General features: G+C 36.3%; 1 protein-coding gene across 1 annotated transcript; it reads left to right on the top strand.

Moving 5' to 3' along the window:
* Positions 1–1,604: 1,604 nt before the first annotated feature.
* Positions 1,605–13,307, top strand: HACL1 (2-hydroxyacyl-CoA lyase 1; the record flags this gene model as incomplete). Its single annotated transcript, XM_010177118.1, is given in 14 exon segments — positions 1,605–1,699; positions 2,230–2,281; positions 2,284–2,300; positions 3,372–3,466; positions 3,927–4,039; positions 5,673–5,808; positions 6,949–7,054; positions 8,599–8,682; positions 8,955–9,056; positions 9,987–10,141; positions 11,567–11,725; positions 12,040–12,147; positions 12,684–12,870; positions 13,275–13,307. Coding segments are annotated over 14 exon segments (1,442 nt in total), but the record flags the coding sequence as incomplete, so codon positions are not given.
* Between the last annotated feature and the right edge of the window lie 1,804 nt (positions 13,308–15,111).

Genomic DNA, 15,111 nt, shown 5'->3' with positions numbered 1-15,111 from the left:
TCCAAACCATTCTGTGATTCTATGATTCTCACTGTTGTTTTTTGACTTAATTTAAACTACAGACAGTAATAAACACAGCTCTTAAAAATGTGTACAGTATTTTGGCAGTAGTACAGTACAATTACTTCATTGGGGGAAAAACTTCTTTCTGGTTACAAATATGTAAACTTTCAAAGCAGAACCAAATCTTTTCAAAGTATAGCTGTTGGAATTGGCTTTCTTGAGTAGAGTGTTCTCTTCATTATGTTTCATTATTGGGAAGTAGCAGTTATTTTGTTTATTGAAATATTTAAATAAATTCTAAGATGATAAGTGAAAGGAGCACAAGGTTTGTAACTGTGAAACAAAGTGGTTATATATGGATAGTCATAATCATTATGTTGAGGGGAGAGAATCAGCAGAATAAAGTATCTAAATTATGCACCAAATAGATTTTCCCTAAGGATTTTGATAGAGGTAAAATACAGCCTGAAATTCTCATCTTGCCATGTCAGGGGATTAGAACTGAGGTTTTTTTATTTGTGGCAGAGAAATGGCCTGGTTATGAAGCTTGGATCTTGATATACATCTCCCCAAATTTTATGGGTGATTAAATTTAGTGTTATGCATTGAGCATGCTGTAAAATGTTTCAGCTTAACACCTTGAACAGATAAATGCAGTCATAGGAAAGACGGTATTTGAAGAGAAATTGTTTAGGAGAAAAAGCCCAGAAAGCTATTGACCCAGTATTTCAATTTAGTGTGGATGAATGAACAGATTAATAAGCCAGCTTTCTCTTCAGTCAGCATTTAGCATTTTAAGGAATTTCAGTTTGACCTACAAACTGAAAAACTGAGTTTTCACTCACTGTAGGACAATAATTTATTGTATTTTGTGGAAGTTATAATAAAAATGTGTTCCTGTGGAATGTACAGCCCATATTGTAAACTAATGCTGCCTTTCTTACATAGCTATGAACGTATTTAAGAACAGGACCAAATATTTATAGGCAGTTTAAATTTTTGTTCGTCTCTTTGGTCCTTGTTTTTTGGGGTTTGGTTTGGTTGGGGGTTTTTTTAGTAAAAATTCAATGCAGGGAGAAGTGCTGTCAGATACTCAGCTTATTTCTGCTGTGTACCAAATCATATATGAAGAAAATCTAATCTTTCTGAAAAGATTGTTTCCTAGTGTGTTTCTTAGTTCTAGTGTTTGTGCACATTACAGTGCCACTTATGAACAAACATCTTCGTGCTTTTTAGATCAGTCAGTACTTTTTAGATTAGCTGTTGTCATTCCTCTCAAACCATCTTGTCACCCATGTTATCAAGCTCTTAATGAAAATTGCTAGCAATATGACTTGGGTTTAGAATTTTTATGCTAGATGCAGATCCCTTAATGTAGCCAGACTGTCCTAAAACTAGTGACCCAAAAGCTGCCAGGAAGTCCGCTGTCTGACATGCTGATACTTAGAATCCACTCCTGTGTTGTACTGGTCACTTTCTGTTCCTCTTGAGATCTGTGGATGCTGAAGGTGCACAGCATCCCAAGAGCAGTAGAATTTGACAATCAGGAGAGTTTGGAGCTGTGATTGCAGTTACAAAAATATTGTATGCCTAAGTTTGAGTGGTTTTTTATCTACTTTCTAGGCCTTTGATTGTTATTGGAGGCTCTTCTGACAGAAATCAGGAAACCATGGGAGCTTTCCAAGAATTCCCACAGGTACAGAGACATACAACTTTGTACAAAAATATTTTAGTTAAATAATTGGTGTTGGTTTTGGATTAGTGTAAGAATAACAATCCCAAACACAACACATTTTAACAGATCTTGTAATGCTGTTGACTTGCTCCATCTACTGGTTTAAGATTGACACTACGTAAATACAGCAGATTATTTGGAGTGTCTTTGTCCACCATCATGTTAGAATTCATGCTCTGTTTTAGGTTCTCAGCTGGTATAAACTGCAGTTGTCTGTCTGTCCTGAGATGGAAGAAAGCAAAATAAACTTCCTAAGAAAAGAAGCACCACTTTCTCGGAGGGGAAAAAAAACCCCAAACAGTGAAGTGCTTGGTGAATGATTATGGCTTTGACACTTTCTACCAGCTGAGGAGCTGCATTTTATTTATGTGGGATATTTCAAGTTATTGCTTTCCATTTGGCATATTTTACATTTTATTCCTGTTGAAATGAGATGAAAATGAGCAAATCACTTTGATAAATGAATTTAATGGTTATATGCATTTATTCAGGTTGAGGCTGGTAGGCTGTACAACAAGCTGTCTGTCCGCCCAAGCAGCCTAGAATTGCTGTTATTGAAAAGGTATGAAAAAATACTAAATTGGCAACAGAACATTGAGTAACTGTCTCCTACTCTATCAGCTCAGAGAGTTTATTTTTTGTATAGCTGTCACTGTAAATTGTTTGATCCTGTAGATGTGAGGTGGTGGTTGATTGAGTAAATTAACAACCAGGGAGGTTTTTCCTATGAACTGTGCTATGGAACAGGTTAGAAAAAAATTCTGGTCCAATTTGATGCTTACTGATCCTTGCAGCATTTTTTATTAGCTTCAGTCAGAGCTGAAAAATTTTTATGAAAGAAATACTTTTAGGGAGAGGTGAAATAACTAGAAATGTAACACTACAAACTTCATCTCTTTTACCACTCATTATATGAAGGAGGTTTGGAGGGCTGGTGGTGGAGATGGTTGTGTTCGGGTTTTGGGTTTGGTTGTTGCTTTGGTGGGGTTTTTTGAGAGAGTGAGAAAAAACACTTTCTTATCTCAGTGCTTCAGGAAGAGTTTAAAAAGTCTCTTGCTACTCCTCTAGCAATGCTTCACCTGTGTCAGCCTACATTCTGCATAAAATGATACTGTTTCCAGGAGTGTAAATTCAGCAGAGCATCTGCCTGTAATAGAATAACTGGAAGCAAAGTTAATAGAAAACCAAGACATTGATTGTCTGTTTTTTACTCTGTTTCTGCCTGTAATAGAATAACTGGAAGCAAAGTAATAGAAAACCAAGACATTGATTGTCTGGTTTTTACTCTGTGCTACTTTAAATATAATTCAGCATGAAAGATTAATTTAGTATTTCCAAACACAGCAGCTGATAATACAGTTATCTCATTGTAAATTAAACAAAGAATTTGCAGTCTGATACTGTACATCTACTAAAAGGCTTCAGCTGGCATATAGGGGAAAATGTAAATAGTTATTGAAACTTTAATTTATTGGTATAAATCAATCCATAGGAGCTTTCTGTGTGGTGGTTGAGCAATATGAAACAGCACGTTCCTTCTCTGCCTACAGAAGGGTTTTCTTGGTTTTTTACACATAAAGATTTTTTAAATCCTTTCAAACAGTGGTTAAGACTCTGATTATCTGTTTTCTAGGCTGTAAGAACCAGCATATATGGTCGTCCAGGTTCCTGCTATATTGACATACCCGGGGATTTTGTGAATCTTCAGGTGAACAAGAGCTCTGTCAAGTGCGTAAGGATTATGTTCATTTTTCAAGTCACCGAATGAAAGTAATTTTAGTTTTAAGTTACTTTTATATTTTCTTAAAAAAAAGAAAAAGACAAAAAATAGCAATGGATTAAATAATTTGCCACAAGGTTGAAATGATACTAAAAATCTAGCCTCTAAATGTAATATCACAACATATGATATAGGTTATAGTTTGTAATGAAATGTGCAAAGAGGACTGAATTAATATGATGGTAATGCATCCTGTCACTTTGTAAATCTCTGGAACAACACTACCTATAAGAAACATGCAAGAAAAACTTCAAAGCCTGTTTTAAAAAATATATCCTGTTCTGATAAATGCTGCAAGTAACATGGTGTGTAGCAACTGCAGTTTTATGCTGAACAATAGATTTTATCTTTCAGCATTTCTTGTTTTGAATTTTTTAAAGAGCCTTGCTTGTTTTGCTTGACTTCCAGGTATGTGGAGTGCTGCCTGCCACCTCCCATCAGCACAGCTGAACACTCTGCTGTATCCGAAGCAGCGTCTGTCATTGCTCATTCCAAGCAGCCTCTGCTCATCATTGGCAAAGGTAGCACCCTTTGATGTAGCTTTGAATTGTGCAAGCTCTGGACAAGAACAACAGTGAAAGTGATTTCTTTTCCCCATAAGTGTCAGCTGTCTTTTCACTCTTATTAAAACAAACAAAAGAAAAACACAAACTTATTTGAAATTTTATGTTAAAATCTTCTCTTTGTTAGAATATTTTTATTTTTTTTCTATCATGTAACTGTTGTCTTTTTCATCTAGTTTGAGAGAGAATACAATTGATAAAATACAAGTTTAAATAGAAAAAAAAAATGGATAACCATAGTCTTAAGCCTAGAGCTAATACCAAGGGCTCACTTCCAAAATTCGAAACAAATTCTCTTTTAATACAGAAGTGATATTCTCTGGCTGATGCTCCAGCATATATAGCAAGAATCAGAATAACCAAAGGTCATTTTTCCACTTTGACTTACTCAAAGTGCCAGGCTCCCTGTGTGGAGGCATGGAGCAGCAGGGCAGGTGTTGCTGTTGCTGCTGTTTTGCAGACTTTCCATTGTACTTTGCTAGTGTATTTCATTCCTGAAATAGACATGTCCCTAAAGATAGAGAATAATTATTCTCTGTGCCAATTTGCTTATTTTGTCCCTCCTTCTGGAATGTTAGTTGCTGCAGTGGTGTTTCTGTTGAAGATACAGATTTGCTAGGAATAGAACTGAAATAAGCAACTTGTTTTATCCAGGCTGTTTTCCCGCAGACATGGGTTCTATGCTTGATCAGGGAGTGAAAGGATTGAGATGAGGTGGATCTTATAATTGATTAGGTAATGAAACAGTGGACAGAAGGTAGTTTGGGAGAGGAGTTTTTTCCTATCCCTTGTTTGATACACATGAACAAAAGGATGTTCTTTGAAAGTGAAAGGTAGAAACCTCAAAAATACATAATATGTGTTTTGTTGATGTCGACAATTAAGAATCTACTTAACAAATGTATCTGGACTTTCTGCTATATGTTGTTGTTGGCAGAATTTTTGGAAGAAATACAGAAGTTTATTCTTCAGTATTTAAGACTCATGGAATTAAGGCATTGCACAAGGACCAGTCAGTTATTCTTGGTTACCTGGGCAACCTTAATTCAGCAGCCTTGTATTGAAGGTAGCATCACAGTAAATGTATGCACAAACACGTATCCTTACAAGGTCTTCTTTGAGTTTCTCTTTTTTCATTAAAGCCTTGTAGTAGACCTGTTTGGGCAGAGTGTTACGGAGCATGTAATACACTGACTTGCAGGGGGCAAGCAGAAAATGACATGACACAACGCAAAGGTGAACTCCTGTTGCTGCTGCTGTAGTCTCTGCCCCATAATACCGAACTTCTGCTCAAAACTGTCATTTTAGATAAAGAAAATCTCCTATTTTTCCCTGCCCTGCTTTACAGAAATAGCTAAATTGTTCAGCTGAAGTCTTAAAAAAAGCTTTTGTCAAAAATAGGGGAAATCTGAACCCAAATACCTGTAGTTTGCCATGTTGTGTTTTAAGTTTACCAGAATGAAGAATTAACAAGCAGCTTTCATAATGGGAAGTAGTACCCTTTCTGCTGCTAATCTAGTCATGTTGAGTGGAATTCAAGCAGATACAGTAAGCTTCTCTAGTATTAAGCAGTCTCTTTCATTTCATTCAGGTGCTGCTTATTCACATGCTGAAAATAACATCAGAAAGTTGGTGGACCTTTGTGGACTGCCTTTTTTGCCTACACCAATGGCAAAAGGAGTAGTTCCTGATAACCATCCAAACTGTGTAGCTGCAGCAAGATCAACGTAAATATAAAGCAAGGCTTCTAATCCTAACATCTGAGAAACAACTAGGAATTGTGGTGGTCTACAGATGCCAGGGAAGACAAAATGCATACAACAAACATTTTTCAGCCACATTTGGTACCTCATTTTAAAGTACAGAAGATGTTGCTTGGAAAGAGACAACAGATCTAGGTGGATCACTTTTGACAATGCTTAGAATGCTGTCCAGGAAGATACTTTATCTGAGAGCTAATATTCTGTAACTATGAAACCTATGGCAAGTAGATGTATCAATGTTGTTAGTATGTATTTCATAACATAAAATGAAACTCGTAAATGGTTTATGTTAAACATTTAACTTGGTGTACTAGGCAAACTGCTGGCTTTTTATCTTAACCCCATAAACAGAAGCTTAAGATGGACACATTGCAGTTGAAGTTGTGCTGTCTGCTCTCTCTGCATGGTGTTTGCAATACACTGTCACTAAATGGCAGTTTATTTAAAAATAAGAATAAGGTATTTCAAACTACACTGAAGGACTATGTTTAAAGTAAGATAAAAGAGCTCTTTTTGGCTTGTGGCAAAATTAATGTGAGTGACCTATAAGAACCCTACTAAGTATGAATATGCACAGTCAGCTTGCAGATGGAGCATTTATATACTTTGAGAATAAAATATTGTCCATTGTTGAGCATCTTAGCTTTATCACTGTTAAGCATGCTGTTAAGAAAAATGGAGAATAAAAGAATATACTAAATATTGTCTAGCCAGCTGAAAGGTAAATTAAAAGGCATCTAAACTGAGAGGTCCACAACAATCTTAATTTGGGCACCTGCTGTTGCCAGTATCACAGTAGTGCATCTTTTGCTTTAACCTCAGTGTCATTATAGCATCTTGTTAGTCTCTTAGTGTAATGATTCCTTTCCCATAGTGTATTAGGAAAATAGTAGTTCATTTTCTTCTTGAGTTCCTAAACTTGAGTGGCTTGATGATTGGCTGTGTAAAAGATACATGGTTTGGGGGCTAAGCAAGCACCTTAGAGAAAGGAAGGATTATACTCTGGGGTTTACTGTGGTGATTAGGATTAGTTGTAATTTTGAAAATACTATTAAATTTAATAATACTTCCTCTTTATCTGATTCTTTTCTTTCCCTTTATTAGAGCATTACAGCATGCTGATGTAATCATCTTGCTTGGTGCAAGGTTGAATTGGATTTTGCATTTTGGTCTTCCACCAAGGTTTCGACAAGATGTAAAGGTTATTCAGGTAAGCAGGAAAATTATTATTACTTGAAGGAAGTCCTGTGTGTTCTAGCATTGCCTAGAGAAATTATTGTAAATTATTTTGGTAGTATACTTCATGTGGCAAATACTGCCCTATGGACAATGCACTACAGTGCATATAGTTATGGTAGTTCTCCAGTAGTAGTTCAGATTAATTTTTTTTAACTTCCTTATTTTTTCTAAAAATGGTTACAACATTATTCCAGCTATCAAGGACTTGGTGCTGCTGTAATGAGGAGGGCAGACACTTCTATGTGGTGCACTAATACAGGATTAGCCTAATGATACTTGTGTGACGTCTGGAGCACTGGAATTTCCATGATTGAAAGCAAGTTGTCTTGAAATTGTGAAACATTTCATACTGTTTGACTGCTCTCTCAGCTGGATTTTTTTTTTAAGTAGAATTACTTTCAGATTCAGAGTCAGTCATTGTAAGAGCTCAGTCACTCAGAAATGTTAATAAGAGGAAGAAAGGCTATTTAACCAAGCAGTGTATTTGGCAATCTGGCAGATTGAAAGGGAAGTTGTTAAATTGTTTGTCTTTAAAATCTCCTCCCTTAGTCTATGATCAATGAGCAGTAGTTGGTTCAGTGTGTTGACTGGCCTGTCTTTGGTGATCTGGAACGTAATGTCAGCTTCCACACTTTGCATCTTTTCCAGAGGAATAACGTAAATTTTTAATCTAGAATTCCTTTTTGACTTATGAAATAATACATCTTCTGTGTTTCCTTTTTCTAAATAATATAAAGAAAAATATTTTTTCATCTCACTTAAAGTAATTTTTTCACTGTCAAGGGTTAGTATTAAAATACTAATTCAGTTCATAATCTGTGTGACCTGGTCATAAGTTAGTATTCTGTGTAACCTTAGAGGTCTCATACCTTACTGATAAAGAAAGTGAGGAAGTTTCTTCAGTGTTTGCAATTTACTTTTCAGTTTCTTCATACTAGCCAAATTCTTACTGCCAAGTAGCATACACAAACTTTTTTCAGTAAGAAAATTACTGCTTTGTATAGACTGTAAGGGTATATCCAAGCCTAGATTTTTAGTTCTCATATAATTATCAATAAAATCACTACCTGCATCTCCATAGTGTTCCAGTAAAGTTTTATACTGTCTGTAAGAGCTTGAAAGAAGCAAGCAGTCAATTTTAAGAATATATATGAACTTTTATTAAAATGAGCATGTATCATAGGATTTTACTTTGAATAAAGCATTTCCTGATGTCATTTCAGTGAAAGGCAGAGGAAGTTCAGATCCCCCTAGAAGCTTTGCTAATGCACATGGAGGTCAGGGGGGTGATTTGAGACAGCCAGCATGGCTTTACCAAGGGCAAGTCCTGCCTGACCAGCCTAAATGATCTTCAATGCTCCCTTCTAACCCAAACCATTCTATGATTCTAGGTTACCTGTACAGCCAAAACAAGGTATAACAAGATGTTGTTAGAAAATGTTCCTCACCTGAACTGAAAAAAAAAAAAAAAGTAATATCCTTGAGGTAATGGTGGCCTTTCTTTTTGAAATACAGATTGATATTTGTGCAGAAGAGCTGGGGAATAATGTGAGGCCAGCTGCAATTTTATTAGGTGACATAAACGCCGTGACTAAGCAGGTAACATAATGTCAGGTATGCTCCTGTTTTGACTTTCATTTCCTCTGATTTATATAAAGTAAGTTACCAGTTACAAAAAAGGAAAAAAAATGTGTTAAAGGAAAACCTCATGCTATGCATACAGTCTATTCCCAACTTAAATGTTAAAGATTCTGATTAGTGTTACTGTGATTGTGCTGGGATCTTTCTTGAGGACATTATTCTTGATGCTCGTGGTGGGTTTTTTTAAATATGTTAAAAGAAATCTCTGCAACATCTCAATTTTGTTCCAGCTCTTGGAAGAATTCAGCAAAAGACCATTGAAACATCCATCTAATTCAGAGTGGTGGAAGAGGCTAAGACAGAAAATAATGCACAATGAGGAAAGATCAAAGGTAGTGTTATATTAAAGAGGAGGTTTCTCGCCTTGACAGGTACTGATGCGTAATCGGTTTTGTCACTGGTCTATATCCAAGCTCCTCAATTACTTCTGACAATCATGTCACCCAGACTTTGAAAATTTATACCATTCTGGTACAGGCTTACTCTTGCCAGGTGTATGAACTCTTAAGTCTTAAAACTTAACTCTAAATTTAGTATTCTAGGTTTTTTATAAATTCAAACTGTGTGGAAGTCATTCCAACTTTGGGATTGGGTTCTTAAAGCCAGTAGTAGAAGACCACAGCTGCTGTATTATGGGCAGTGACTTCTAAGCAATGGACAGGTACTCCAAGTACCTCCAAGTGGAAGCTAGCTTACATGAAGGTGCATTCTTAGTTTTCTTCTGTAATTGTGCTGTTTAGAAATGCCAGTAAAAATATAATCTGTGTTAAAAGCAAGTAGCTATTAAGGCCAAAAGACCACAGGTGGTTGGCATATGCCTAACTTTATGCAACTCATATTCTGCAAGTTCAGATGCATGTTTCCAAGATAAGGATCTAAAAGAAATTAATTCTAGTAGATCACTCTTTTTAACTACCTCCCAGCACACAGATGACAGCTCACTTAAGATTGTCAATAGTCAAACCTATGTGCAGAAAAATATCACGTGCCTCTCAGATTAAACTGAGTTTTAGAAGCTTTCTGTTAATGATAGGCTGGCCATGGGCTGCTGAGCTGAGTGAGCCTCTGCTAAATACCTTGTGTCACCAGAACAGATACAGAAGGAGTGACCTTGCCGTAGTGCATGGAAGACTAAAGGCTTCAGCCTTACCTAGCAGAGCAGATTTTTATTTCCATCGTTATTATTATATTTACATGTCTCAGTTCTGCATGTTATTATAAATTCTATCCATAGGTGTTAACTGATATATCTTCTTTTTAAGGGATTAGCATTACAGAAATCCCTGCCTATGAATTATTACACAGTCTTTCATCACATCAGAGAACTGATCCCCAAGGACTGCATATTAGTAAGTGAGGGAGCAAACACCATGGACATTGGACGAACCATGCTTCCAAATTACTATCCCCGTCAAAGGTGTGGTATTTTCTTTGTTGTGCTAATTCAGCAGGCTAGATCTATGTATTAATGTTTTAATTTAGCTGAAAAGTATGATGGTTCAGAATTTTTGTAATCCTTTTTAAATGTTTTAAATAAAAAATTAGGATGTTGGAAGAGGGCTTAAGGCAAGTTTTCCACTCATACTGATGTTCTGTCTCTGCAACTTGGCTGTGTGCTCTCTTACAGAGGTAAGGTAACTCTCACCAACAGAATGGTGACAGTTTCTCACTCTGTGGAAGGTGATTGAGCAGCTTTTAATTCCCTGATCTGGATGTTTGTTTATTTCCATGCTTAAAGTCTGTGGTAAATATTGATTTAAAGTAAAAACAATGGTTGGGATTCTCATGTTGAAAAGAATTCATATGAATGGTTTTGCTTTGAAACACACTTAAATATAATTAAAACTTAAGAAGAGTTAACTGATTTTGAAAATTGGATTATACATTGGGCACACTTTCATATAAACCTGCATGCCTAAAATGTAGGCACTCAAATTTAGAAGTGTTGGTATGTCACTTTAAATGTGTAGTCTAGTTTTAATATAAGTGTAAATTAAGTGCTATTTCTTGAATGAGGGGGCCAAAAAGACAGTTCTGTCTGGTGAGGTGAAACTTCTGATCTGACTGTGAAATTTGTGCCTTTTTGTGGAAGTAGCACTGAAGTCCTAAATGAACCTAAATACTTCTTTGTAAACAAAAACCAGCCAAACAAACAAAAAAACCCCATACTTCCAGTAAAGTTGGAGCAAGAATTTCCTTTCCCCCCTGCCCTCATTTAAAATAAGGGCACAATAATGTTAATGGTTGTCTTTTCAGAGCGCATTGCACATATCTGAAAGCAGATTTGAAAAGTTAACCCTAGAATAATCTAGTTCTTTATGTATTTTTCTATCCATTAGGTGCTTCAGACTGAAATGATCTAACTTAATTACAGCTTTCAATTTGATTTCAAAAGTTGAACAGAAGACTAAAATTTGAACAGCAGTATTTAACCAATGGCTTTCAGACTTCTAGTTATATTTTCAAGGAATTAAATATAGAAAGATTTCATGTAGTCTGCCTGTCTCTATAGTAATTGATTGCTTTTGAAATATGCTTCTCTGCAAGCTAAAAGCACACAAGAATAGCCCTTATTTTAATACAACTAGTGTATAAGAGTTCTTAATTTTAATTAAGAGTTCCAGTGTGTTTATATCACTTAAATCATTTGTAGTCTTATTAAATGTTTGACTGAATATAATAATCTATACATCTGGTATCTCTTTATACCAGTTGTTTACGAAGCAGTATTTGAATAGTGTATGGCAAATTATTAAAAGTAAAGATAAGTCACCATGGAATAACTTAGAAGTTTGAGTAGAAATAAAATAAAAGGTTAGTAATTCTGTATTCTCCCCTTTAGGCTTGATGCAGGTACTTTTGGAACAATGGGAGTTGGACTGGGTTTTGCTATAGCAGCTGCAATGGTAGCTAAAGACAGAACACCTGAAAAGCAAGTCATCTGCATAGAGGGAGATAGTGCTTTTGGATTTTCTGGGATGGAGGTGGAGACTATTTGCAGGTAACTTGGTTTTTGCTGAAGAAGACTCTTCATATATTGCCAGGACCAATGTAAATAGAAGGTCAAGGATGCTGCTCTTAAATGGGGGGGCTCTTAAAAGTATGTGAAAACAAGCCAAAAAAATATACGTGGTTGTTTTTATGCTGTTGCAACATAGTGTGTCACCAGTGATGAACAGATCATGTTTCAAGTGGAAGTGATTTTTTTAAAATTATTTTTAAAATTTATTTTACTTTTAAGGAAAATTAATAGTTTTAACACCTTATAGAAAGGTGCAAGTATTTCAGAATTCTTCCAAATGCATCTTTTTGTAGATACAATTTGCCAATCCTGATTATCGTAGTAAACAACAATGGGATTTACACTGGTTTGGATGCAGATGCCTGGAAGGAGATGTTAAAGTTTGGAGATCCTGCTACCTGGTGAGCATCTTCAAAGCATGTCCTGTTTATTAAGGAAGGAGTGACCAAAATGGTCATTCTCTTAACTTTTAGTGCTTTTTGACCTAGATTGAAATTGTTCATAAAGTAAACTTAGTCCTAGGCTGTTTCTACAAGTAAGAACCAGTTACCAAAAGCAAACAAACAACCAAATCCCACACTGTTGTTTACACAACAGTGCAGCAGAGAGATGATTCTCTATTGGGTTTCTTCTCCAAAATTAGCTGAAGTGTGTGTTCTGAGTTTACACTGGGCTTCTGCTTCTGGAGCTGAGATCTCTGTACCAAGATAACTAGGCTAAAGCTCTGCTCAGGAATGTCTCCAGAAGATGAAAATAAGTATGCTACCCTAGAAACATAGCTTAAGTGGTATAGAAAACATAGTTCTTCCTGCCCAGAAGAATTCATTAGGCAGCACAATAATCATCTTGCACTTTAAAATCAGTACTGAAGTAATTAAATTGGTCAGTCTGGCAGTTCTTCCCTGCCATTAATCAGAAGTTTTCAATTTTGTTCCAGTGCGCCTCCTGTTTCTCTCCTGCCAAATTCACACTATGAGAAAATTATGTCTGCCTTTGGAGGTAAAGGATACTTTGTTAAAACGCCAGAAGAATTGCAGAATGCTCTGAAAGCAAGCAGGACTGACAAGCAAACACCTTCTCTTATAAATGTAATGATTGATCCACAGTCTGAGAGAAAGAAGCAGGTATGTGCATGTTTTCCTTTCCTTTTCTGCAAGCTTCATGTGGGCAAGCCTCAGAAATCCTCAGGAAGTACCACTTAATCTGCAGAGAAGGCAGAGAGATTGTCTTTAGATTTGGGAGACAGGAGAATAGATGCTTTTACACTGTGCCATCTGCTTTCCTTGGTTTTTGGATTGTTTTTATTTTTTCCCTTGGCTGCTACTAATGCATAGTGTCTGTAATGCTTGTTTCCAGAATTTGTGGTTGTTCCTTTCCATTCCTGGCAAAATGAGATAAAACGTTTTTGAGCAGCCTTTGTTTCCTGTGGATTCCATCTGGTAGTTAATACATATTTCTATCCTGTTCCTCTTAAGATTTGTCTATTTTTCTATGGTTTTAATTCTTTTTTTTTTTTTCCTTCTTCCAGGAATTTCCCTGGCTGACTCGTTCTAACCTATAGTATAAGATGAAGATAATGGTGGTGCACGGCAGCACATTCAGCAAAAATAAATTTGTTTCCAGCAGTGGAACTGGTACAACTCTTTACATGAGCATTTGGAGCGAAGTGAGATTTTGGAACTACTATTAGAGGAATCTTTAGATGCTGAAATTAAGTAACTGTAAAATGAACCAGATGCATATGAATGTATACCAGGCATTCTAGCAGATTACACAGAAACACTGATGATAAAATTACATACTTTTCTTTCACTTAGCCATACCCATGGAGATTTGTGCATTAAAATCTTGGATGTTTTGGATGAAGGGAATAAGCTGAGAGTTTTATACTGATAGAAACGTAGAAGTCTTTGGCAGTCTGTAATAATAGTAGCTTCATTTTTAACCAGCCGCTAGCATGCTATGTGTTAGAGACTGTATCTTGTAAGGACGAAACAAAACATCTTGTTATGAAAAAGTGCTGATTGGCCTCATTGTGCATTGAAGCCCATGGGGTTGGTAGTTGCTTCGTAATTGTACAGATTGCTTTTTAAGTTTCTACTGCAGGTAGAAGTAGTGTATTAAAAATGCAGGCTTAATCAAGGGCTGAGTTTGTCTATTGCATTTGGTTTTGTTAACTGGGACTCATGGTGCTTTCAGGAAAAAAAAAATCTTAGATTTTTGTTTTAAGCTTCACTCTTTGCAAAGGCACTATCATCCCTGTAGGCTGAAAACAGGACTGGATTTATTAGAGAGATTTCCAGGCTTAGTAGATTGTAAATCTTTATAATTAGTTACATTTAAAAAAATCACCAACACCAACAACGAAAGAACAACAACAAAAAAAAACCCAAAACAAAAAACACCCTCACCAAAACAAACAAAAAAGTGTTAGACTGGAGCTTAACGTTCAGTTTGGCTGGCATCGCAAAGCAGTCGCCAGCCTTCATGCCACCCTTGACTAATTGTGCAACAGAAGTTCTTCATGTGATGTACTTACTGTGTAGAAACTTTGTGCCCAACTTGTGCTGACCGTGATGCAGAGCTAACATTTTAAAGTAAATATTTGGCCTACCTGAGATTTTATCTACTATGTTTTCATCTGGTTTGGCATCTGACAATCTGACTTAGAGCTCCAACTTTAAACGTGAAATAGTTCTTTCTCTATGCTTTTCTCATGGCCTACAGCAACTACCATTCAGTATACTACTTAGCAGTTACTTTTTATTTACATTTGTTCTTAAATGCACTGGGAGATTCTTTGTTACATGTAAAAGGGAAAATTCTGCCTCTGATTTGGGTTTTAATTGCTTTATTGTTTATTATTCCATTGGCATTAAGTGTTAGTTAACTAGTGGAAGGCACTTAGATGACTCAAAGAAGAGGAGGCCTGGGCTGGCAGGAGATCCTGGCCTACAGTTAGGTTGGCTTAGTTCTTGCCCTTCAGTCTGGGTCTGGCACGATGCCGTAGGTTACTGTGAGGCAGAGGAATGTCTCTGCACACTCTGCAGAGAGATGGTATCTGCCATGGGCGAGGGTGCTGCAGTCTGACGGGAGGTACCGCTACTTGTGAGGTGTGTGGAATAGCCACGTGGCACTATGAATGCTTGAGTCAAGAAAGGTAATATCCTCAGGAGGGCTAAGAAGTGCAAAAGGATAAAATCCATATGTAGAACAGATACAACTCATGAATGAGTGTAAAGCTGCTGAGATGGCAGAGTTGCTGTGTTATCTGGTTTAACTCCTCAAGGAATGTGGAACAGCATTGGATCTTGTTGCTGATTTTGTTTCATTCTTCTTTTTAACTCTCAAATTGATTTTAATAT

The sequence above is a fragment of the Antrostomus carolinensis genome, unplaced genomic scaffold (genome assembly GCF_000700745.2).
Source record: "Antrostomus carolinensis isolate BGI_N321 unplaced genomic scaffold, ASM70074v2 scaffold2420, whole genome shotgun sequence".
NCBI classification, from domain to species: domain Eukaryota; kingdom Metazoa; phylum Chordata; class Aves; order Caprimulgiformes; family Caprimulgidae; genus Antrostomus; species Antrostomus carolinensis.
Note: the sequence above shows the minus strand (reverse complement) of the source record. Positions and strands in the feature narration are given on the sequence as shown.